Genomic DNA, 23,633 nt, shown 5'->3' with positions numbered 1-23,633 from the left:
TAGAGGAAGTTTTAAGGACTATACCAAATGTAACCTTGATGCTACCAAGCAATCCTATTTCCAAAGCTAGAGCTCTCCTTCAACTGGAGTTATTTCAAATATCCTCCATATTTCTTACCTTTCAGTCCTATTTCCTCTGTTCTCTTTTTCAATAGATGGCTGACTTTAAAGAAAAACAGAAGTCTTTCTAGAACTAATCTATTAAATTTACCTGAGTATATACCTGGCCTTTTCTCTTTTGTGTCTCTTCTTCATCAGTGTTCTCAGAAATTATATCCCCCTTTTCCTGGCCTCATCTCTTACTTCTCCTCTTCTTGCGTCTTCTCTCCAGCTACACTCAACATTCCCCCTCTGAAAATTTGTGCATGTGCTTCAGTTTTCCCCACCCTTCTCATTTATGTGATGAACTTCCATTCATCCTTGAAGTCCCAGATGTGGCCTTCAATGTAAATCCCAAATCTGAGTTTGGTACTCCTTTCATGTGCTCCTACAGAACTTATGAGGCTAAACTATGATTGCTAATTTGTTCATAGTCTTCATCATACTAATAACTCCTGGAGGGGAGGAAGTACCTATCTTATTCACTTTTTCATCTCTTTAATCTAGCAAAGTTCCTGGAATATAGAATAGGCATACAAACACTGGTTGACTCAATGAATAAAAAGCAGTGGATTAATTTTTAAACAGAAATATACTAACGAGCCATAAAAATCAACAAAATGCTGATAAATATTACAACATGGATAAAACCTGAAAACACTACTGTGGTAAGTGAAATAAGCCAGACATTGAGGGACAAATACCATATGATTCCACTTGTATGAAATATCTAGAATAAGCAAATTCACTGAGACAGATAGTAGATTAGAGGTTAGCAGGGAATGGTGAGGAGAGGAGAATGGGCGATTATTATTTATTGGGTACAGTTTCTTTTGGAAGGGCTAAAAAAGTTTTGGAAATGGTGGTGATGGTTGCCTAATACTTTGAATACAATTAGTGCCAATGATTTGTACACTTAAAAATGGTTAGAATGTCAGATTTTAAGTTACACATATTTTACTATACAAAAAATGTTATTAGTGAACTTTACATTATAAGCAACACAATAAGAACCCAGAAACCATAATTAAATACATAAAAAGCAAAGCTTCTTTGGTTATCCACATAACAAATATCATGAAACAGGTTTACTACAAGAATATCAGAGAGAAAAGAGTTGTAAAACTTTTTTTAAGCCCACCCCTTATCATCTTAAAAATAAGAGATAAGAGAGAATATAAGTTTTAAAAATTTTTTAAATTTTTATTGGAATATAGTTGCTTTACAATGTTGTGTTAGTTTCTACTGTATAGCAAAATGAGTCATGTATACATATATCCCCTCTTTTTTGGATTTCCTTCCCATTTAGGTCACTATAGTGCATTAAGTAGAGTTCCCTGTGCTATACAGTATGTTCTCATTGGTTGCCTATTTTATACATAGTATCAATAGTGTATATAGAAAGTAAGTTTTTGTTTTTGTTTTCTTTTTGCGTTACGCGAGCCTCTCACTGTTGTGGCCTCTCCCGTTGCGGAGCACAGGCTCCGGACGCGCAGGCTCAGCGGCCATGGCTCACGGGCCTAGCTGCTCCGCGGCATGTGGGATCTTCCCGGACCGGGGCACGAACCCGTGTCCCCTGCATCGGCAGGCGGACTCTCAACCACTGTGCCACCAAGGAAGCCCCGAAAATAAGTTTTAAAGGCAACTTTTTCACATGTTGTACATTCATACCAAATTAAGGCATTTATAGGAGAAGGAGGGTTGTGAGCATAAATATAAAGCAGAATTCTGTATCTATTCATACTGACCAACATTTACAAGTATTCAAATTCAGCCATAATATAGACTTCCTTGTAGTAAAAGACAAGAGTATATTTAATGCTTATGAGTGTATCAAAACAAGTTAGCATGGGAAAGAAAGAATGACTTGGGAGAGATAGAGAAAAACGAGATTTAAAAATTAATTTATTACCTGGAGATACTTCCTCTTTCTGTCTCACAGTGTGGTCTTTTGTGAATTTCACCCTTTGATGAGCTCTGATGCATGTCTTGCAGAGCCATTCAACACACTCTACACAAAACCCATTAGCTTCTGCATTGTCCTCACAGCTTGTACATACCTAATAAAAGAAACGTCACATCAATTTTTGAGAATAAAGAAAAGGTGGTCGGTCACATGACTAATCATACATAAATGATATACCAACTATACTTGACTCTATCAGTTATCTTCTTAACTGTTCATAAATTTAAACTGACACTATGTTTTAGATTATAAACATATGAAATGGAAATATAAGGACATTGCCCTTAGTTCAATATATCAAATATTTTAGGCACTATGCTAACTGCTGAGGATATAACCATCAGAAAAAGCAAACACAATCCTTGCCCTTATGACACCCAGTCTCCTAGATGAAGTGTAGGTTCAAATCCCAGTTCCCCTACTTACTGGATGAGTAGTCTTGGACAGGTTACTTAGAATGCTCATCTTTAAAATAAGGGTAATAACATAAATTTTACTGAGTGGTTGTAAAGATAAATTTTACTGAGTGGTTGTGAGGAAGTCAAACATTATTGAAACAATAATACTAGTACATAACTACAAATTGAGAAGTGCCATAAAGGAAAAAGTATGAGAAGCTAGAAGAACATATGATGGGGGAAAGTGATCTGTTTTTAGTGGGGTTGAATGGTTGGGGAGAATGAGAGGAGAGATTACCCAGGCAAGGCTTTCTCTAAAGAGATCATATTTGCACCAAGATAAGAAAGTTGAGTCATCAATTACTGATGAAAGCTTTCTAGGCAGAGAGAACAGCATGTACCAAAGCCTCCAGCAAGAACATGGCAGGTTCAAAGAAGTGACAGAAAGCCAGTAGGACTCAAGCGGAGAGATCAAGGGGAAAACTGGCAACAGAAGGAGCTGGTGGCAAGGCAGGGGCCAGATCAAGAAGGATCAGGTGACAGTTTTGGTCTTTGTCTCCAGAAGTCTCCTAAAAGCTTTTAAGTAAGTAAGTGACATGGCCAGATGTGCATTTTTAAAATCACTGTCCCTGCAATGTAGAGAAGGGATTAGAAAAAGGGCAAGTGCTTCTGCACACAGATAGGTAGGAGCCCTTTGCAGTGGTAGAAGTGGAGATGAATGAAGGAGATTTGGGAAGTAAAACTGACTGGTTTGGAGGATGCACTGGATATGAAATGAAGAAGAGATAGCACCTTTTTTTCCAGCTTATATAACTGTGTAGATGGTGGCACTATTCTCTGAGAACAGGTATTAAGGTTACACAACACATAAGCAGTCCTCATGATATCATTTGTGGTTGGGAAAAAAAATTTTCCCCTCAGTCAGTGGTTTACATTAGCCAAATTCCAAATACCTGGATGATATTTCCATAAACAAAAACCTGCCCTTTCTCAGTTCTTGTCTTCTACCTTTCTAACATCATTTGATGCCACTGACTCTTACTTCCTAGAAATCATTTGGATTCCTTAACCCTTCCAGATTCTCTTATCTCCCAGATTGCCTCTCTGGACCCCACCACTACTCTTTCTCCTCTGATTCTGTAGATTTTTGTTAGGTCTAGGGATTGGTCTCACATACTCCCTCGGCTTCAACTATCACCTCTATAAGTATGTCACCTAAAACTTAATCTCCACATTATGCAGCAAAAGGAGTATGGGATTTCTATACATAATGTTAAGGAAGGACCTCTAGTATAAAAAGGAAAAGGAAAAAGGAAAGTGTTAAAGCATATCATACCACTGCTTACCTAGGAAAGATGAGGATGGGATGGGATGGGATGACTTATTTGCTTAAATCTTAAAAATAACATAGAATCACTTAGATTATAAAATAATATTAAAAGTGTAAGGATAAAACATAAAAGAAATTAAATGGTTAGCTATAAGGTAGAGAAAAAATAAGGTAGAGGGGCAGGTGAGATGGAGATAGAAGTCTGAGTTATCTGAATATACTCTGTTTCATAGATTTTATTTCAGAACCAGTATATGAATGTTCTATATGTAGTTAAACAAATTTCAAAAAAAAAACAAAAAAAAACTAAAGCCCTAAACAAAACCCTAAACAAAAGCAAAATGAAACTAATGAACCTGCCTATCAAGTGGGTGGCTTAACCATACAGAGAAGAATTACTTATTTCAAGTAACTTTAAAACATGATGATTTGATTGAATATCTCCAGAACACACATATAGTAATTATTGTCTTCTTGTTTTCTGTTTTGACAGAGATAATGCTATAATTTCCACTTTCAGTACTAACTCTATTCTTCTATACTCTTACTCTGCAAGGCTCAATTATGCCTAATGAGCTGGTTCCACATTAGATTCTAGCAATAGGTGGTGCTGGAGGAAGACTGCAATGCCAGAGGAAAAAGGGACTTGATCGTCTTAGTTGGCTTCCTATTTGCTTGAGTTTTCTGTGAACATCTACAATGCTAGATTCAACTTCAAAATGTCAATATATACTTGTTATATTTTCCCTTTCTCTCTTTTTAAAAATAGAAAGTATCTGTTAAATCATTCTCCTGAAAGCCCTAGAAAAATGACCAACTCAATGGTGATGAGCACCCCTAGTATCCATATTGTGCTCTCTAAATACCATTTCAGACTAAAAGGAACCAAGGCTCCTAGAAGGACCAACTACCTGCTGGTTCCAGGTGTAGAACAGAAAATGAACAATATCTTGTCAAAATAGAAAGCAAGGGAGATAACAGTGACACTGTGATTGTATCAGAAGGGCTCAGGAATCCTCACTGCCAAGATGGCACAAATTGAGGACCAATAAGAATAACTACAACACATTTCATGTTAAAAATCCATGAGTTCATAACAATAAACACACATACACACCACTCATTAGCCACCTCTGAAGAATGCTAAGAAACTAAGTCACTACTCTAATAATTAGCAACTAAAGGGAAAGAATCAAGCATTTAACCACCTTTCCTGTATAACCTAAGAATAGGAGGAAGCTTTTTTCTTTCTCTTCAAGTTGAGAAATAAAGGGGAATGATAGAATGAAAATGTCACCATTTTTCAAAGTCCTAATGAAATATGGAATCTTGGCAGTGCTCATTAACACCACTAACATCAGGAAAAAGACCATCAGACATCATAAGCTTCCTGCTTGAAATACACACAGACATATGGATGAAAGTATTCTTATGAAACAGCCTCTACATTTTTATCACCAGTTTACACAAAACACAGGAGACAGGGAAGCATGTTAAATGACTTAAGGAGAGGTCAGCAAAATTCAGAATAAGGCTAACTCTACTGGACTAACAACCCAGTTTATCCAGCAAATATGTTAAAAGGAAGGAAAAAGAAAGCCAAGCAAGGTGAAGGGGGCATCTGAAATTAATTAAAAGATATGTTTGAGACAAACCAACCAAATGCATGGTAAGTTCTCCAGCATTTCAGGCTGCCTCATTAAGAGGAGGCAAAAGATTCAAGACTTAATACACTTACCTGATTAGACTTTTCTACTGTACTGCTGGGAACCTCAGTAGTGTCCTTCACAAAAAAATTATCTATGATGTGTCTCTCAGCACATTCTTGGCTGCAAACTGGACATCGAATGACTCCCACTGGGAAAGAAAAAATTGTGTTCTAAGTTTTTTTTGGTTAAATTCAAGTATAATTGACATAACATTAAAATTAGCTTAAGGTGTACAATGTAATGATTTGATATTTGTATATATCACAAAATGATCACCACAAAAATTCAGTTAACATCTGTCACCATGAACAATTACAACTTTTTTTTTCTGGTGGTGAGAACTTTTAAGATCCACTCCTTCAGCTACTTTCAAATATACAATACAGTATTCCTAACTATAGTCACCATGCTGTACATTACATCCCCATGACTTACTCATTTTATAACTGGAAATTTCTACCTTTTGACCCTTTTCACCCATTCTGCCCCCCCCCACTTCAGGCAACCACCAATTCTGTTCTTTATATCCATGAGCTCACATCCTAAGTTCTAATACAAACATACTGAGTCCTAACCCAACACATCTCATCCAAACTGTAAATGGATTCTGTGAATGTCCACTCTCTTCAAATTCATACCTATTACTTAACACAAAGCAATTCAATTTATGTATATATAGGGGTTTTAGATGTGTGTGTGCACCCACACGTGTGTGTATACATGTGGTGTGTATGTGTTTATGTCCCACAGTAGTATATTAAATGATGAATAAATGCTCATAATTTTAAATGAGATACCCTTCCAAATAAATATCCTTCTGACTATTCTTTTTATTGTTTAGCAACTTCGCTCACAGTGTTTTTCAAATAGAGATGTGCAGAGTCATACGGAGACTTGAAAAGAATAAGAGTCTGGTTCTCTCTGCACCTATGGAATCAGGATTTCTGAAAGTGGAATGCAGACATACCTATCTTGTTTATGTTTGTTTTTGTTCTGAATCTCGATTCAGAAACACCAATCTCCTTCTGTTAACAAGTGCAAATAGTGTTCCTTTTGGGTGGGGGGGGCGTGAATCTTTCATAGTGCTTGGTAAAACAATAAATAATTAATAATTGTGAATGAATTAAAATCTAAATTTTTAATTAAATTAAAAATTTAATATAAACTTGATGCAGCAATTTGTACCAAGGAGACTGCAATGAGGTTCCCAGATACATTTTTTTCAAAATGAAATGCATAAGAATGAACACAAAGTAATCCAAAGGTCAATTTCATTTGTATATACAAGAAATAAACAAAAATTTTAATTAAAAAAACTATTTTACAATAGCAACAAAAAAAAGTACTTAGTAGTAAATTTTTAAAAATGTATAAGGCGGGCTTCCCTGGTGACGCAGTGGTTGAGAGTCCACCTGCCGATGCAGGGGACACGGGTTCGTGCCCTGGTCCGGGAAGATCCCACATGCCGCGGAGCGGCTGGGCCCATGAGCCATGGCCGCTGAGCCTGCGCATCCGGAGCCTGTGCTCCGCAACGGGAGAGGCCACAACAGTGAGAGGCCCGCATAGCGCCAAAAAAAAAAAATGTATAAGGCCATTGTGTAGAAAAATGTTAAGCTATATTTAGAATCATTAAAAAAAAAATCTAAGTAATGAAAACACCATGTTCTTGATGGTAAAGGTGCCAGTTCTCCCCAGACATGTCTATACATTCAATGCAGTTTTCAATAATAATACCAACAGGGATTGCAATAGAGTTTTGACAAGCTGGGGGAACATGTCTAACAAATAACACAGTAAATATTTAAAGCTATGGTAATTAAGATGGTGTGATATTTATGAAAGGATAAACAAAAATGGAACAGAATATATGTACCAGAAACACAAGACAGATGTGGCACTAGAAACTGGTGGAAAAGGGGTGCTACAGTTCGCTACAGTGGGAGGAGGATGAAATCAGATCTCTCCTTAATTCAAAAAATAATTCTCCAAGGGGGGAAAGCGGGGGTGGGTGGGGTGGTGGGATGAACTGGGAGATTGGGATGGACATACATACACTAATATGTATAATACAGATAACTAGTATGAACCTGTTGTATAAAAAAATAAAATAAAATTCAAAAAAAATTATTTTGGATAGGATAGATTAAGAACTTTAAAACTTTCAAGAGGAAATACAGGAGAGTATCTGTGTAACCTTAGAGGTGGAATAAATTTCTCAATCAAGAAACAAAGAGCAGTGGGCTTCGCTGGTGGCACAGTGGTTGAGAGTCCGCCTGCCAATGCAGGCGACACAGGTTCGTGCCCCGGTCCCGCGTACAGCAAAAAAAAAAAAAAAAAAAAGTTAAGAACTACAGTTAGACAAAAGATTACCATGAAGAAAGTGAGAAGATAAGCCCCTGATTGGGAGAAGATATACCTGACACATAGCACTGACAAGAAATTAGTAATTAAAATCTGTAAAAATGTGACAATGCATTTCACAAAATAGAAAGATTGAGTAAACATGTTTTTCCTTATTCCAGATAAGTACAGCTAAAGACTCTAGACATTCTACATAAAACTGAGAAAGGTAGACAGGAGGCAGACTGTCTAGAGACCTCAGAACCCAAGGAATGACAATGGTGAGTTCACTGGGTCTTCTTTTAGCCTCATATATGCCAAAGTAGGTGCTCATGAAGCTACCATCTCAGAAATATCAACAGTTGTCAACAAAAAAAAAGTCCACAAAAGCCTGCTCCCTCTATCCCGAGGACAGGAAAAGGGCAGCCTGGCAAGAAAGAAAACTACTCCAGCAAAACACCACAGAAAAAAATGTGCTTCCTCTCCCACCAACAAAGACCCAGTGGGAAGCCTAGACTTCTACCCTGGCCAAGCAGAAACCAGGTGCCCCAACCATCTCCTGCTGGCTGTGTCAGAGAAGCCTGGTGGGGAGTTAGGGCTTTGGTCCTCACTGGGTGGTAATGAGGCCCCCAGCAGTGTCAGTGGAGACTATGTGAGGAGCCTGAGCTTGTAACTCCAGGACAGTAATGAGGTACCCCTCCACCTCCATGCTGAAGGGTAGTGGAAAGTCTGGACTTTTATCACTATTTACCAGTAACCTCCCTCGCCCCTATATCCCCACTCCTTAGATGTGTCAATGAAGAACACATGGGAAGCAGTAAGTAGGCACCCATACCCCTACTAGCCAGGGAGGTATCAACAGAGGCCTGGTGGGAGCATCAACTTCCACACCATTGACCAGTAAGGAGGAGGGCCTCCCTCTCAGGATATCAAAGGATGCAGCAAGGGGAACTTAGACTTCAACCTTTACCTCACAGGAGGCAGGAAGTAATAAATATAAGAGCAGAAGTGAACGAAACTGAAAACTGAAAAGTCAATTCAACAAAAAGCTCATTATTCAAAAAGGTCAATAAAATTAACAAACCTCCTGCAAGACTGACAAAGACAAAGGAGAAGACACAATTTACCAAACATAAAGAATAAAAATGGGGATATCACTATAGACCATACAGACAGCAAAAGAATGACAGAGAAATATTAACACTACTCACACAAAATGACAATATAAGTAAAATGGACCAATTCCTCAAAAGGCACAAACAAATATGAAATAATTTGAACAGCCTTTTAACTACATGGAAATCGGCTCTAAACAAAATGAAATACTAACAAACATGTATATTACTTGTATGCTGAAAACTACAAAATTAAGAAACCAAAAAAGATCTAAATATATGGAGAGACAACATTCATGGATAGAGATAACTAATGTAGTAAAGAGGTCAATTATCCTTAATGTGATCTATTAGTTTAACAGAATTCCTAATACAAACCCAACAATATTTTTGTATAGATATAGACAATATTGTTTTAATATTTATATTAAAAGGCAAATGAAGGACTTCCCTGTTGGCGCAGTGGTTAAGAATCCGCCTGCCAATGCAGGGGACACGGGTTTGATCCTTGGTCCAGGAAGATCCCACATGCCGCGGAGCAACTAAGCCTATGTGCCCACAGGTCACAACTACTGAAGCCTGCACGCTCTAGGCCCTCATGCCGCAACTACTGAGCCCACATGCCTAGAGCACGTGCTCCACAACAAGAGAAGCCACTGTAATGAGAAGCCCACACACAATGAAGAGTAGCACCTGCTCGCTGTAACTAGAGAAAGCCCATGTGCAGCAACTAAGACCCAACGCAGCCATAAGTAAACAAATAAATAAATAAATGGCAAATGCATTATAATAGCTGAATCGATAATGGAAAGAAGAATAAAGTGGAGGAATCACTCTATCCAATTTCAAGACTTATATAGCAACAGTAATCAGGAATGCCTGTTATTGACCAAAGAAGAGACACACAGATGAATGAAATAGAATGGAGACCTGAAACAGACCTATACAAGTAGGGCCAACTGATTTTTGACAGAGGTGCAAAAGCATCTTTATACTGATTAAGTCCAAAATGCTGATGAGAGATATACTGTGTTCATGGATTGGAAGACTCTTCACAATAAAGATGTCAATTCTCCTCAAATTGATCTATAGGCTAGTGTATTCCTATCAAAATCCTAGCTAGATCTCTTTGTAAATATACACAAGATTATTCCAAGATTTATGTGGAAAAGGAAAGGAAAAGGAAAGGAACTAGCATAGCTAAAGCAAGTCTGGAAAAAGAAAAATATCGTGAGAAGACTCACTATCCAAACTTAAGACTTACATATAGTGAGTTAGACAGGGTAGTATTGGCAGTATACATGCACAGATGAATGGAACAGAATACAGCTTCTCTTGTTGTGGAGCACGTGCTCTAGGCATGTGGGCTCAGTAGTTGCGGCATGAGGGCCTAGAGCGTGCAGGCTTCAGTAGTTGTGACCTGTGGGCACATAGGCTTAGTTGCTCCGCGGCATGTGGGATCTTCCTGGACCAAGGATCAAACCCCACACAAGTAAGCGCAACTGATTTTGGACAAAAAGTATGAGAACAATTCATTGGAGGAAGGAAAGACTTTTCAACGAATTGTTGAAACAACAGGATATTCATAGGCAAAAACTGGACTTCAAACTAACCCTCACATTTTATATAAAAATTAACTCAAAGTGGATCAGATTTAAATATAAAACATAAAACTATAAAATCTTTGGAAGAAAACAGGAGAAAACAGGAGAAAATTTTAAGGATGTAGGACTTGCTGAAGGTCTTAGACATATCAAAGACAATCCATAAAAGAAAAATATGGATGAATTTTATTTCATCAAAATTTAAGACTTTTGCTCTGCAAAAGACCTATAAAGAAGATGGAAAAACAAGCTACACACTGGGAGAAAATATTTGCAAACCACAGATCTGACGAAGGATTCATATCTACAATATAGAAAGAACTCTCAAAACTCAAAAAAACAAAAACCCAATTAGAAAATGGGCAAAAGACATGAAGAGACATTTCATCAATAAGGATATGCACATGGCAAATAAGCACATGATAAGATGTTCCACATCACTAGCCATCAGGTAAATAAATGCAAATTAAGATCATGATGGGATACCAGCACAAAGCTATTAAAACAGCTAAAATAAAAAGTAGTGACAATGCCAAATGCTGACAAAAAATGTAGAGATATTAGATCTCTTATATATTCCCACTGGGAATGTAAAATAATAGAGCCACTGTGGAAAACAGTTTGGCAGTTTCTTAAAAAAGCTAAACATAACATTTATCATATGAATCAGCAATCTCAATCCTGGGCAGAAATAAATTTAGGTTCACACAAAAATCTGAACACAAATATTGTAATTCAGTGTTATTCATATTAGCCCAAAACTTGAAACAACCTAAATCTCTGTAAATAAGTTAATGGTTAAATAAACTGTGGTACATCCGTACCATGGGATAATAGTCACCAATCAAAGGGAACTAATTATTGATATATGCAACAAACTGGATGGATCTTAAGGGCATTAGTGTGAGTTTTTTAAAAAGCTGATTTCCAAAGGTCTTATGAATGATCCACTTACATAACATTCTCAAAATGACAAGATTATAGAGATGGGAAACAGACTACTACTTTCCCTGAAATTAGGGACAATGGGGTGTGGGGAGAGAGGGTAGGTTTGACTATAAAGGGGTAACAAGAGGGAGAGCTTTGTTGTTGGAATAGTTCTGCGTCTTGATTGTGACGTTATATGAATCTACACATGTGATAAAGTTGCATTAAACCTATACTCACTATTGTAACAATGTTAATTTCCTGGTTTTGATATTGCATTGTAATTATATAAGAAGTAATCAATGGAAAAAACTGGGTACAAAGGCTCTCTCTGTAACTTCCCATGAATCTATTATTATTTCAAAATAAAAAGTCAAAAAAAAACCCTAAAAAGAACATTTATTTAGTGCTCTCCTTATATGTACTGCTTTATCCTCATACAAATGAGGAAATGGAGATCAGAGAATCTGATTAACTTGACCAAGGTCACACACTAGTGGAGCTGTGATTTGAACCCACGGCTGACTGACCCCAGAGTGCAGTGTACTACCACACTTTACAAAAATGTCTTAGAAAGCCATGGGTTCACAGATTGCACCATTTTGACAGATAGGATATTAGCCCACGAATTAAGGATCCCATTTGTTGTAAAATGGATGGCTAGTGGGAAGCTGCTGCATAGCACAGGGAGATCAGCTGGATGCTTTGTGAAGCCTAGGGGGTGGGATAGGGAGGGTGGGAGGGAGGCTCAAGAGGGAGGGGATATGGGGATATATGTATACATACAGCTGATTCACTTTGTTGTACAGCAGAAACTAACACAACATTGTAAAGCAATTATACTCTAATAAAGACATTAAAAAAAGAAGAAAGAATCCCATTTATGTATGGTGATGAGTTTGACCTAAATGAATTTAAACCCAAACAAATGCTAGCTCAACAATACTTTGTTACCCATAAAAAGTTAGTGGGAAAATGTAATTTCTGTTCCAGTCTGAGCACATTTAAAGTTCCTCTATACAGACTGGTGGAGATCAGCATCTGGAATATATCCTTCTAGAAATTAGAGTGATTAAAATCTGATTAAAGAAAAATAATTCTGTGAGAAGTGTGTAGATATTTTCTTCAATCATTCATCACTGTGTACTTAATGGCCATGGTTGTTTTTTTCTGTTATTTAGTGGGTTGAAAAAATTTTAAATTGGTGCATAGCCTCCTTTAAGTCTGTTTTCAAATGTTACCTTTGATGATGCCTGCACCGCCATCCACCTTCCTGCACAACAGCTTCCCCTAATCCTGCTCTAATTCTTTTCTCTCTGCTAGTTATCCTTCAGTTTCATTTATTTATATTTATTGTTTATTGTCTGACTATCCCAAGTAAAATGTAAATTGTCTGGTTAGTTCACAGATATTCCAAAGCACCTAAACATGTACCTGGCACATAGCAGTACTCAATAAATATTTGGTGAATGAGTGAATGAACTCCCTTAGTGATGCACACACCTTGTGATCCACAGTTTCACCATGGAGAAACTCTTCAGCATCAGGAAACATGCTCAACAATGTTCACAGCACCATTTTTCAGAAAAGTCCACAAATAGAAACAATCCAAATGTCCATCAACAGAACAAAAACACTGGTATATTCAAATAATAGAACACTATCCAGCAATAAAATCAATGCATGTAAATTACAGATGGCTGAATCCTCAAAAATATGTTAAGTGAAGAAAGTCCCAGAAGAATATGTACTATACTCTATCAAAGTTGAAAAATAATATATAAGAAAGCATATATAGCTGATAAACTGTAAAGAAAAACAAGGGAATGATTAACACAAAATTCTGGATAGTGGCTAGGCTATGCCTAGGATGCAGGAAAGAATAAGCAGCTCCCCTCCAATACTAATTTCAAGCCCATCTATCTTTCCTGAACCAAACCATTTCGAAGGCCTAAGAGCACATGGAGATAAATAGGATGCAAGCCAATGAAACCTCATGCCCAGTCTAGGGTTAAAAGAGAGCCTGAGGACTAGTAAGCAGCTACTCAGTTCTAGTGCATTAAGTATTATCCCCATTTTACAGATCAGGAAACTGAGCACCATGACTTGCCTGTGGTCATTCAACTACTAACTGGCAACTCCGGAATTTGAATTCTGCGTACACATCTTACGTACATTCTACATGGAAACTATTTAAATAAAGAGGATATAGCATGGATTTTAAAGCTATATAGACCTATATTATTCCTCTTTATTGACTGTTCTATATCCCCTAAACAATCTTTCTGAGCCTCTATTTCCTCTTCTGTAAAGTAACAGTACATGATAATCATGATAATGGTTACCATATTGAGAACTTATTGTGCTCAGGTTATAGTGCTAAATATTCCATGCTCAACAGAACAAATTTGAGGCAGAACTGTTATAAGGAATATATTAATAAATGTATAAAAAGGGCCTAACGATGCTGGGCTGGTACCTGGTAAACCTGTACATCATACTCTATGCCCCCAATTAAAATCAGGTAACAGCTGACTCCTTCTGAAAGGACCAGCACAACCTCACCTACCTCATTCCTTCAAATCATCTACTAAGACTTACACAAATGAACTCTGAGTCATAGAGGTACCTCAGCCTAACAAGGAACAGTGAGGCCAAATGTTGGTAAATCTCAAATTTGCAACTTTACCCATACTTCATTCCCAAGCTCAAGATGTACCTTGTCAGTAGAAGAAAAAATAAGGCACTGCATATTATACAGTAAATACCTGAATGCCTATATGAAGAAAGTGATTCTTTGACACACTATCCTGGAAAGGGTGGGGATACTGCAGAAACATAATAAAATTCCCATTTTTGAAAAGGGAAAATTTGAAATCGGAAAGGCAAGCAGGGAGTCAACTTTAATTCAAGAGAAATAGTAAAGCAAACAGACTAGTACAAATGCTACAAATTGCTTCTCTTTGCTGTTGCCAGAATATGTGCTGGGAACAAGCTAAACAAGGATATCAACTATTTATTAATCAAGTTGAAAGAACCAACAATTCAGTATTATATTTATCTGTATTTTAAAGGAAAAGGACTGTTGAAAGTTATATTTAAGTTTCTGTGCTTGCCAAATGAAATCATGAAAGATGTTTAATTATAAGGTCATAAAAACATGACTGATATAAGAGATTAATGATAGATCATAAATTACACATTTATAAAAGTAGCTGGACTTAAACTTACTAGGATCTGGTTTTATTCTTTTTATTCTACGAATTAAATATTTACAGTTTTGGGGCTTTGAGATGTAAATATGATTTGCTATCTCCTTTGTGAAGTTTTAGTGTCTAAACCTAAGCATAATGCAGGGCTTATGCTTTGACATTAAGTACTAGGAATGGCTGGCAACTCTTTGCCCATCTCCATAAAAGAGACGTATGTGGCTTCAAAGCCTCTTATTACACACTGTGGATCACAGACGTAAGTGAGTTGAAGGATAGGACCATGAGATGGAGCACCACCAGTCAGGCAACTATATTTCAACATCCATGGGAGAAAAAGGAGAGGATCTATGTAATGCAAAATAGTGCTCTGTCCGTGGTCCTGTCAATACCATTGATGGCTTGCTACTTAAGCATATGGGTGTGAATATAACAAAAGACCCAATTAGATGCTACCTACAAGAAACCCAATTTAAATGCACACACAGGTTTAAAAAAATGAAAGGATGGAAATAGATACACATTCAAATAATAAGCATATGAAACCCTGAGGACTTTATAATAGTATCAGACAGAGCAGACTACGGAACTAGAACTCACTAAAGTGAGGACAGCGTATAAAGATAAAGAGCTTGATTCCTCACCAAGACATATAATCCTAAATGCTCAAGTACCTAATTAACATGTCAGAACACATCATGTAAAAACTGATACAGCTCTAAAGAGAAACAGACAAACCCACATGATAGTTGGAGATTTCAACTCTCCTCTCAGTAATCAATAGAGCAATAGATAGAAAATCAGTAAACATATAAAAGACTTGAACAAAAGAATCAAATAACTTGATCCAATTGATGTTTAAAAAACACCTAATGTTAGCAGAATACATATTCTTAAAGTGTGAATGGAATATTCACCAAGATATAACATACGATGGGCAATAAACCAAGTATGGGTTAAAAGACCTAAAAACACACAAAATATGTTCCATGAGTACAATGAGATAAACTTAGAAATCAGTAACAGAGAGAACTGGAAAACCCCCGAATATCTGGAAACTGAACAACTTACTTCCAACCAACCTATGTATTAATGAAGAAAGGTCTAAAAACCAATGGTCTAAACATTCTCCTCCAGAAGCCAGAAGAGCAAATTAATCCACCAAAAAAAAAAGTAGAAGGAAGGAAATTATAAGGAGCAGAATACAATGAAGAAGAAAGAAAATGGCAATAAAGAAAAAAAAATCAATGAAACCAAAGCCAGTTCTTGGAGGTGTGGGAAAAATTAATAAACCTCTAGCTAGACTGATCAAGGAAAAAGAAAAAAAAACGACCAAAATCAAAAGTAAAAGAGGCCATTTCTACAGATTCCATGGAGCTTAAAAAAGTATGGGAATATTGTCAACTTGACTAAATGTGTTGATTCTTTAAAAGAAACAATTATCAGAATCTTCTCAAGTAGAAACAGAAAACCTGAATATATCAATTAAAGCAACTGAATGCGTACTTAAAACCTGTCCCATAAAGAAAAGTCTAGACCTAAAAGGGACCACTGGATCCCATCAAATATTTAAAGATAATACTAACTCTAAACAATTATTTTAGAAAATAGAGGAGGGACACTTCCAATCTCATTTTATAAGGCCAATATTACCCTGATATTAAAATCAAGGAAAGAAAAGTACAGACCAATATCTCATCAATGAAATATCAGAAAATCAAATTCAGAACACATAAAATTGATAATACATCAGTTAAGTAGAGTTTATTACAGAAGTGAAGGGTTGGTTGAGCATTCAAATCAATTGAAGTAATTCACTATATTAACAAAATAAAGGAGAAAAGCCATATGATCATCTTTGAAAATTTCAACACTCATGCAAGATTAAAAAAAAAAACCTCTCAGCAACCTAGAAATAGAATGAAACTTCCTCAACCTGATAAAGACCATGTATGAAAATCCTACACCTAACATATTTAATGATGAAATGCTTCCTGGTGTGATTTGGAAGAAGGCAAGGGTATCCACTCTCACAACTTCTATTCCAAGCTGTTTTGTTTCTTTAGATAAAGAAATAATATTTTCAGTTTTAAAAGTTTACTTTTTTATTTTGGAATATAATTATTTTTGAATATGTAAAATATTTACATGGTTCAAAAGTCAAAAGCTATATTAGAAAGTATACCAGATTTCACTCCCATCCCTATCCCTCTTATCCATTTCATTCCATCTACCCCACTTCCTACAGGTAACCATCTTTATTAAACCATGTTTGTGGTTTATCCTTCTAAGTAACTCTGTTTTTCTATCCACAAAAGTTCTTTTTGAAAAAATACTTTTTTTCAAACACAAAAACTAGCAAACTACTATATACAAAGTATACAGCATCTTCTATGGAGTATTCTTACCTAACAAGGTTTAACATGAATTTAATCAACTAAACTACTAGTTGAGAGGAATGACTTAAAAAGCCTATGAGGGAACACCACACAAATCCAGAATGCAAAATATTTTATAATCTGACTGGTTCTCTCCACCAAGTACAAATTATAGAAATGAAGATAGAAGAGGGAACTATTCTAGATTAAGAAAGACTTAAGAAACATGATATCCAAAATCAGGCTGTATAGCTAATCCTTGACTGGATTCTGATTTGAACAAAACAGCTTAAAGGGGGCTTCCCTGGTGGCACAGTGGTTGAGAGTCCGCCTGCCGATGCAGGGGACACGGGTTCATGCCCCGGTCCGGGAGGATCCCACATGCCGCGAAGCGGCTGGGCCCGTGAGCCATGGCCGCTGAGCCTGCGCGTCCAGAGCCTGTGCTGTGCAACGGGAGAGGCCACAACGGTGAGAGGCCCGCGTACCGCAAAAACAAACAAACAAAAAAAACAGCTTAAAGGACATTTTTGGGGGGTAAATGTGAGGATGGACTTGTACTAGAACACTAGGAAATAATAGCTATTTTAGTTGTCCATGCTAATAATGATATTGGGATTATCAAGGTTACTTTCCTTATTTTTTGGAGATGCAAGTTAAACTATTTAAGGATGAAATGCCAAATCTGTGATTTACTTTAAAGTAGCAAAAATGGCAGCAAAGGATGTCATTAAAAAAATGGCAGCTTGGGGGGTTGGTTTCTCTACCAAAACAACCATTAAGCTGGAAAAAACTATCAGAATCAACTATTCCAGAACTTTGAAACTGGTTCAGACGTTTACAGCAATCAGGGAAGAGCTTAATGAAGGAAGGGGCTGCTGTACTTTGGTAAGAGGGCTGCTTGCTTGAACCAGCTACCATGCCCAATTCCTTAATTCTGCTGCAAAGTGGGGACAGCAGCCCACATCCCTGAAGTGGCTGGCTAGTGCCAGGTGGACAGGATCTTGAACTCAAAAATTAGGGGATTACGTGATTTAGTTAGCATGGGGGTTCTCTGAGGGTCAGCTGAGATGCTTGGCTTTATTCAGCTCCCCTGGGCTGCAGCTGCTTCTCTGGCAGCACATATCAGAACATTTAAAGAGGTATACACACTTTAAAATCTACACATTTGGGGCTTCCCTGGTGGCGCAGTGGTTAAGAATCCACCTGCCAATGCAGGGGACACGGGTTTGAGCCCTGGTCCGGGAAGATCCCATGTGCCGTGGAACAACTAAGCCCGTGCGCCACAACTACTGAGCCTGCACTCTAGAGTCCACGAGCCACAACTACTGAGCCCACGTGCCACAACTACTGAAGCCTGCGCACCTAGAGCCTGTACTCTGCAACAAGAGAAGCCACCGCAATGAGAAGCCAGCGCACCGCAACAAAGAGTAGCCCTCGCTTGCCACAACTAGAGAAAGCCCGCGTGCAGCAATGAAGACCCAACGCAGCCAAAGATAAATAAATAAATAAATCTACACATTTAAAGAAATCTCTAAGAGGTCGTAGGCTGAGATAACAGGTCAGTAACACACATAAGAAGGAAGGCTTTGCAAAAGTAGTTTCGAAGAAAAATGAACAGAACTTGAGGGACCTGTGAGATACCGTCAAACATACCAACATACAAATCATGGCAGTCCCAGAAGAAGAGAGAGAGAAAAGGGCACGGAAAAAAATATTTGAAGAAATAATGACTAAAAACTTCCTAAATTTGATGAAAAACATGAATATACATGTCTAAGAAACTCAACAAACTCCGAGCAAGATAAACTCAAAAAGATCTTGTTTATTATGGTAACTCTAGAACTCTAATTTTCCCACTCCTCAGGGATTGCTGAATTTTGCTCATTGATTGCCGGAGCAGTCCATTTGTGACTTTTCCAAACTATTTTGTAAAGTGTGTATGAATTCCTAGTGAGTGTGGTCATTGAAGTTTCTGTTCCATACTATCTGGCAGCCAGCCAGTAACCTGACAAAGATGTCCTTAAATGTCTGGATCCAAAAGGGGAGAGAGTTACCATCTCTATATCTCAGTAAATGACAGAGTCCAGCCCTCTAGCCCTAAAGGATCTGTGAGACTGACCAAAACATACAACCCCCAAGTTTTGGAGCCCTCTTATCAAAGAGCAGCAGCCTCTCCCTTCATCAAGCACTCCCCTGGTTCTTTCAAGTGTTTGATCAAGGTCCAGAGTCTGAAATAGTTCATTCCGGTAATTTTTTCCAGTATTTTTTTTAAATTGTTTCAGTGGAGGAACTGACACCTAGAGAAGTGTGCATAACTCTAAAGAAAACTTCATACAAGTAATATAAAAAAGGAAAATCATAGGCCACCTCTCTCATAAATGTAGAAGCAAAAATCATAACATATCAGCTAAACAAGTTCTGCAATGCATAAAAGGATAATATAACATCACTAAGTAGCCTTCTGCTTGGGAATGCAAGTTATTCTATTATCCCCCTTAGAAAATTAAATCTTAGAATTCACCACATAACAGATTAAAGAAAAAAATTATCCTCACTAGATGAAGTGTTTGATTAAAAAAAAATTTATTCACAATTAAGGAAAAAAACAAAAACCGAAAACCTTTTGTGGATATTAGGAATAAATGAGTTGGTGTAAGGCCTATATATTGTTCCGTCTCAATTCTGGCAGAATTGGGAGAGCCTAACTGCAAGTATCCCTCCCCATTCTACTACCACAGATAAGATCCCCTAACAAACAATTACTCTTTTATCAAAGGGACCAGTTTCTGCTTACCCTTAAATAGCGGGTTTCAGTTCCTTGCCAGCTTACAGAATTATTCGAACACGCCAATCACATCCTCCGGTGGGAACCAGGGGGCACCCTACTTTCATAATAGTGCATACAAAGCCTGCCTCCCACAGTACCTAGTTGTTCACTCTGTCCCTGTGTGGCCTTGAATGGCATGCAGTGGCCTCCTCCCTAGGGCTGTGAGTATATGTGACTAATACACTACTGTCCATCTCATTTGTCTAGGGTTAGGGCCATTCTTATGATGGGAGTCCTGCCCTCACCAATGGAATAAAGAATAGGCTATTAGGGCTTCCCTGGTGACGCAGTGGTTGAGGGTCTGCCTGCCGATGCAGGGGACACGGGTTCGTGCCCCAGTCTGGGAAGATCCCGCATGCCGCGGAGTGGCTAGGCCCATGAGCCATGGCCACTGAGCCTGTGCGTCCGGAGCCTGTGCTCCGCAATGGGAGAGGCCACAACAGTGAGAGGCCCACGTACCGCAAAAAAAAAAAAAAAAAAAAAAATTAAGATAAACAACTCAATATAAAGATGGGACAGAGACTTGAACAAGCACTTCACAATAGCTGAAATCCAAATGGTCAATATGCGTATCATATCCAGAGAAGTTAACAAGAAACATCCATCAGATTGCCAAAAAATAAAAAGGATAACACCAAACGCTGGTGAGCATCCACAGCTCAGCCAACAGGAACACAGGTTAGCTGCTGGTGGGTATATGAAAGTTGGTAAAAGTTAAATTGACTATTTACATACTCCATGACCCAGAATTCTGCTTTTCAGTAAAACAAAACAAAACTCAGGACTCCTATATATGAACAGCAGGATACATTAACAAGAATGTTAATAGCTGCCTTGCTTTAAAAAGTCCAAAATGGGCAACATTTCAAATGCCCAGCAACAATAGATAAGTTGTGGTATATTTGTATAATGTATTATTACACAGCATTAAAAATGAATGAGCTATAGCTATATGCAGTAACATGTATGACTTGTCCAATGTTTAATGAAAATAGCAAGAAATGAAATGAAATATAACAAAATTGTTCTTTTTACACAAAGTCCCCAACAGGCTAAATTATATTTACCATAAAGTAAATGAAGGAAGTGATTAACATAAACGGGCAAATCGACTCCATCTATGGGACAGGAAGGGGTGATGAAAAAGGGACACACAAGAAACTTCCGGGGTACTGGCAATGCTCATTTCTTGATCTGGGTGGTAGTTACATGAGTGTTCACTTAATCTGTTAACTGCACATGTGTTTTCTTCACAACTTTAAAAAGTTTAAAAGTCCTAATTTGGGCGGGGGTGGAACCTATTCAACAAAACTGAGAAAGCAGCAAGAACAGTTAGGAAGTAGCTGAAATGACCCTAAGAAACAGAGAAGGCCTGAACTAAGAAGATAAAAAGAAGGGAACAAGATTTTTGACAGATGTAAAAAGGAAAGTTGACAGAATTTGTCTGGGAGGGTAGCTTTAAAAAGTCAAGGAAGAAGCTTTAACTTTTAGCTTAGTACTTTTAAACACATATTGAATATATAGGAAAAGAACATATAAATAATGGACATTTCCACAATCAAATTAAATATTATTTAAACAAGTTGACTTCTACTAACTAAATACTGCCACAGGTATGATTTTAAGAGAATTTTTTCTACTTTTAAAATAATGTAATTTGCCCTGACTTATCATCATGCTTCCCAGTTTTTTCTTTAATTCTACTAATACATGACACCAAGTACTTTTTAAATTACTGTATAAGAGTTATTATAAAAAACAGGAGTCCCCTGTCCAACTGTACAATGGAAGATGATGGATAAGCCCCCATCCAAAACTCCCTCTTTATCATCCTAACATTTGTTAGTTTTCCATTAAATCAAAAACCATTATGAGCTTTTACTAATATTCACAACTGAGCCACAGAACATATTACATTTATATTTCCTTTCTCAAACAATTTTGTTCATAGTAATGAACAGTTCCTACATTTTACAATTCGCTTAGTTTTTAGGTATTCATCACTAAATCAGCCCCACGCTTTCCAACAAATCCCTTTCAATGTGTTCAAGTGTATCAAGTGGTCTATGAACTTTACTTTCGTTTACTCAGATGTGTCCTTCTCTGAGAAGTCCTTACTCCAGCTCCAGTCTTCCTCAAGCATGCTGCAAGCTGCTATTTCCTTCACCATTATCCTGCATATTCTTTTGCCTGATGACATTAACATAATTATCTATTTGCTTTATGCCAATGAAATAGAAAGTTTCCAAGTAACTATACCAGGATAATAACTAAAAATAAGCCACAGAATGAAATATAAAATTAATTTTTCTGTTTAGGGAAATAGCATACTAGAGATGCACAGTCAATGTTGTAATTTAAAATCAGTTGAAAAAAAATCCTTTACTATGTTAGTAAAAGTACCTGGTTGATTACATTCATGTGTTCATTTGTTTCGGGGTGGTTTTGGGGGAGGAGGGGGCTAATACTTTAGTTTTTATTATATAACACTCTTACACTGTTCCAAAAATCAATACTGCAATGCAAGTTACATAAATGGGTCTGCTTTCATGCCTATCCCTTCTCCATTCCCTCTTGCCTCCACTGGTAGTCATTTTTCAGATTTTTATTATTTTTTTAAAAAATATAAGCATGTATTGGGTTGGCCAAAAAGTTCATTATGGAAAAGCCCAAAAGAACTTTCTGGCCAGTGCAATATTTTCTCTTTCTCCCTCTCTCTTATTTCTTATTGTAACTGAGATATTGCTTTTAGGCCATTTTAGTGGACAGGGGTAAGAAACGCACACTGACACAACTTCACTCCACTTCTTCAAAGTCAGCATTACAGTCTTCTGCATCTTGCCATTTTTTACTCAACCATACATCCTGGAATTCACTCCATAGCAGCCTATGGAGATCTTCTCCCCTCCTCTTTTATGTCTGCACAGTAATACATCAGAGTGTATTCCACCAGTTACCTACTGCTAGTCACTCCAATTTTTCATTTTTGCAAGCACGGCTGCTACAACCCTGCACATACATAATTTTATACTTTTGCAATTCTACCGTTGTGATGTATTCCTAAAAGTGAATATTGCTGGGTCAGTGAGGAAATGCATTTCCCATTTTGCTGGATGTTGACAAATTCCATTCCTTAGGAGTTTTACCATTTTTCATTCCCACCAACAATACCGCTGAGTGTCTTACTTTCTCCACAGTTTCACCCAAAAAGTATAATGCCAAATTTGGGGGGGGGGTTGCCATTCTATTAAGTGAAAACATGGTGTTTCAGTACAGTTTTAAATTGTACTTCTACTATTATAAGCATATTGTCATGTTTAATGTATTACTTCTACTCCTTTTCTGTTATCTAAAACCTACTCTTTATCATTATTAAATCTTTCCTTCTGCATTCTTTTCTTTTGTTGTCTTTCTACCTTTTTGAGTATTCACTTATTTTCATTTTCATTGATGTAAACATTTGATGCTAAGAATTTTCTTATGATAAAAGCTTTGGCTATAACACAGATGCTCATGTGGCATATCCAGTCTGTCACCTGTTTTTATAAAGTTTTGTTGGAACAGCCAGATAAACTTGTTTATATATATTGTCTACGACCACTTTCACACTACAATGGAAGAGTCTGAAAGCTGCAAGAGATCATATGATCTGCAAACTTTAAAGTATTTACTATCCATCCTTCTGTAAAAAGAGGGAAAAAAAACCCAGTTTACTGACCCCTGCTATAATG

The 23,633-nt window shown here is 37.3% G+C and overlaps 1 protein-coding gene across 2 annotated transcripts in view; it reads right to left on the bottom strand.

Annotated features, from left to right (window-relative positions):
• Positions 1–23,633, bottom strand: part of TRIM24 (tripartite motif containing 24) — a 93,163-nt gene that overhangs the window by 48,043 nt on the left and 21,487 nt on the right. For both annotated transcript variants that reach the window (XM_082632815.1, XM_082632816.1), the window contains exons 2-3: positions 5,532–5,650; positions 2,012–2,159 (exon numbers count right to left, since the gene is read on the bottom strand). In XM_082632815.1, the coding sequence (XP_082488941.1) occupies positions 2,012–2,159; positions 5,532–5,650 (267 nt within the window). The remainder of the gene's footprint in view (positions 1–2,011; positions 2,160–5,531; positions 5,651–23,633) is intronic.

This window comes from Mesoplodon mirus (genome assembly GCF_964341445.2).
Source record: "Mesoplodon mirus genome assembly, chromosome: 9".
Classification (NCBI taxonomy): domain Eukaryota; kingdom Metazoa; phylum Chordata; class Mammalia; order Artiodactyla; family Ziphiidae; genus Mesoplodon; species Mesoplodon mirus.
This window is presented reverse-complemented; position numbering and strand designations above follow the sequence as displayed.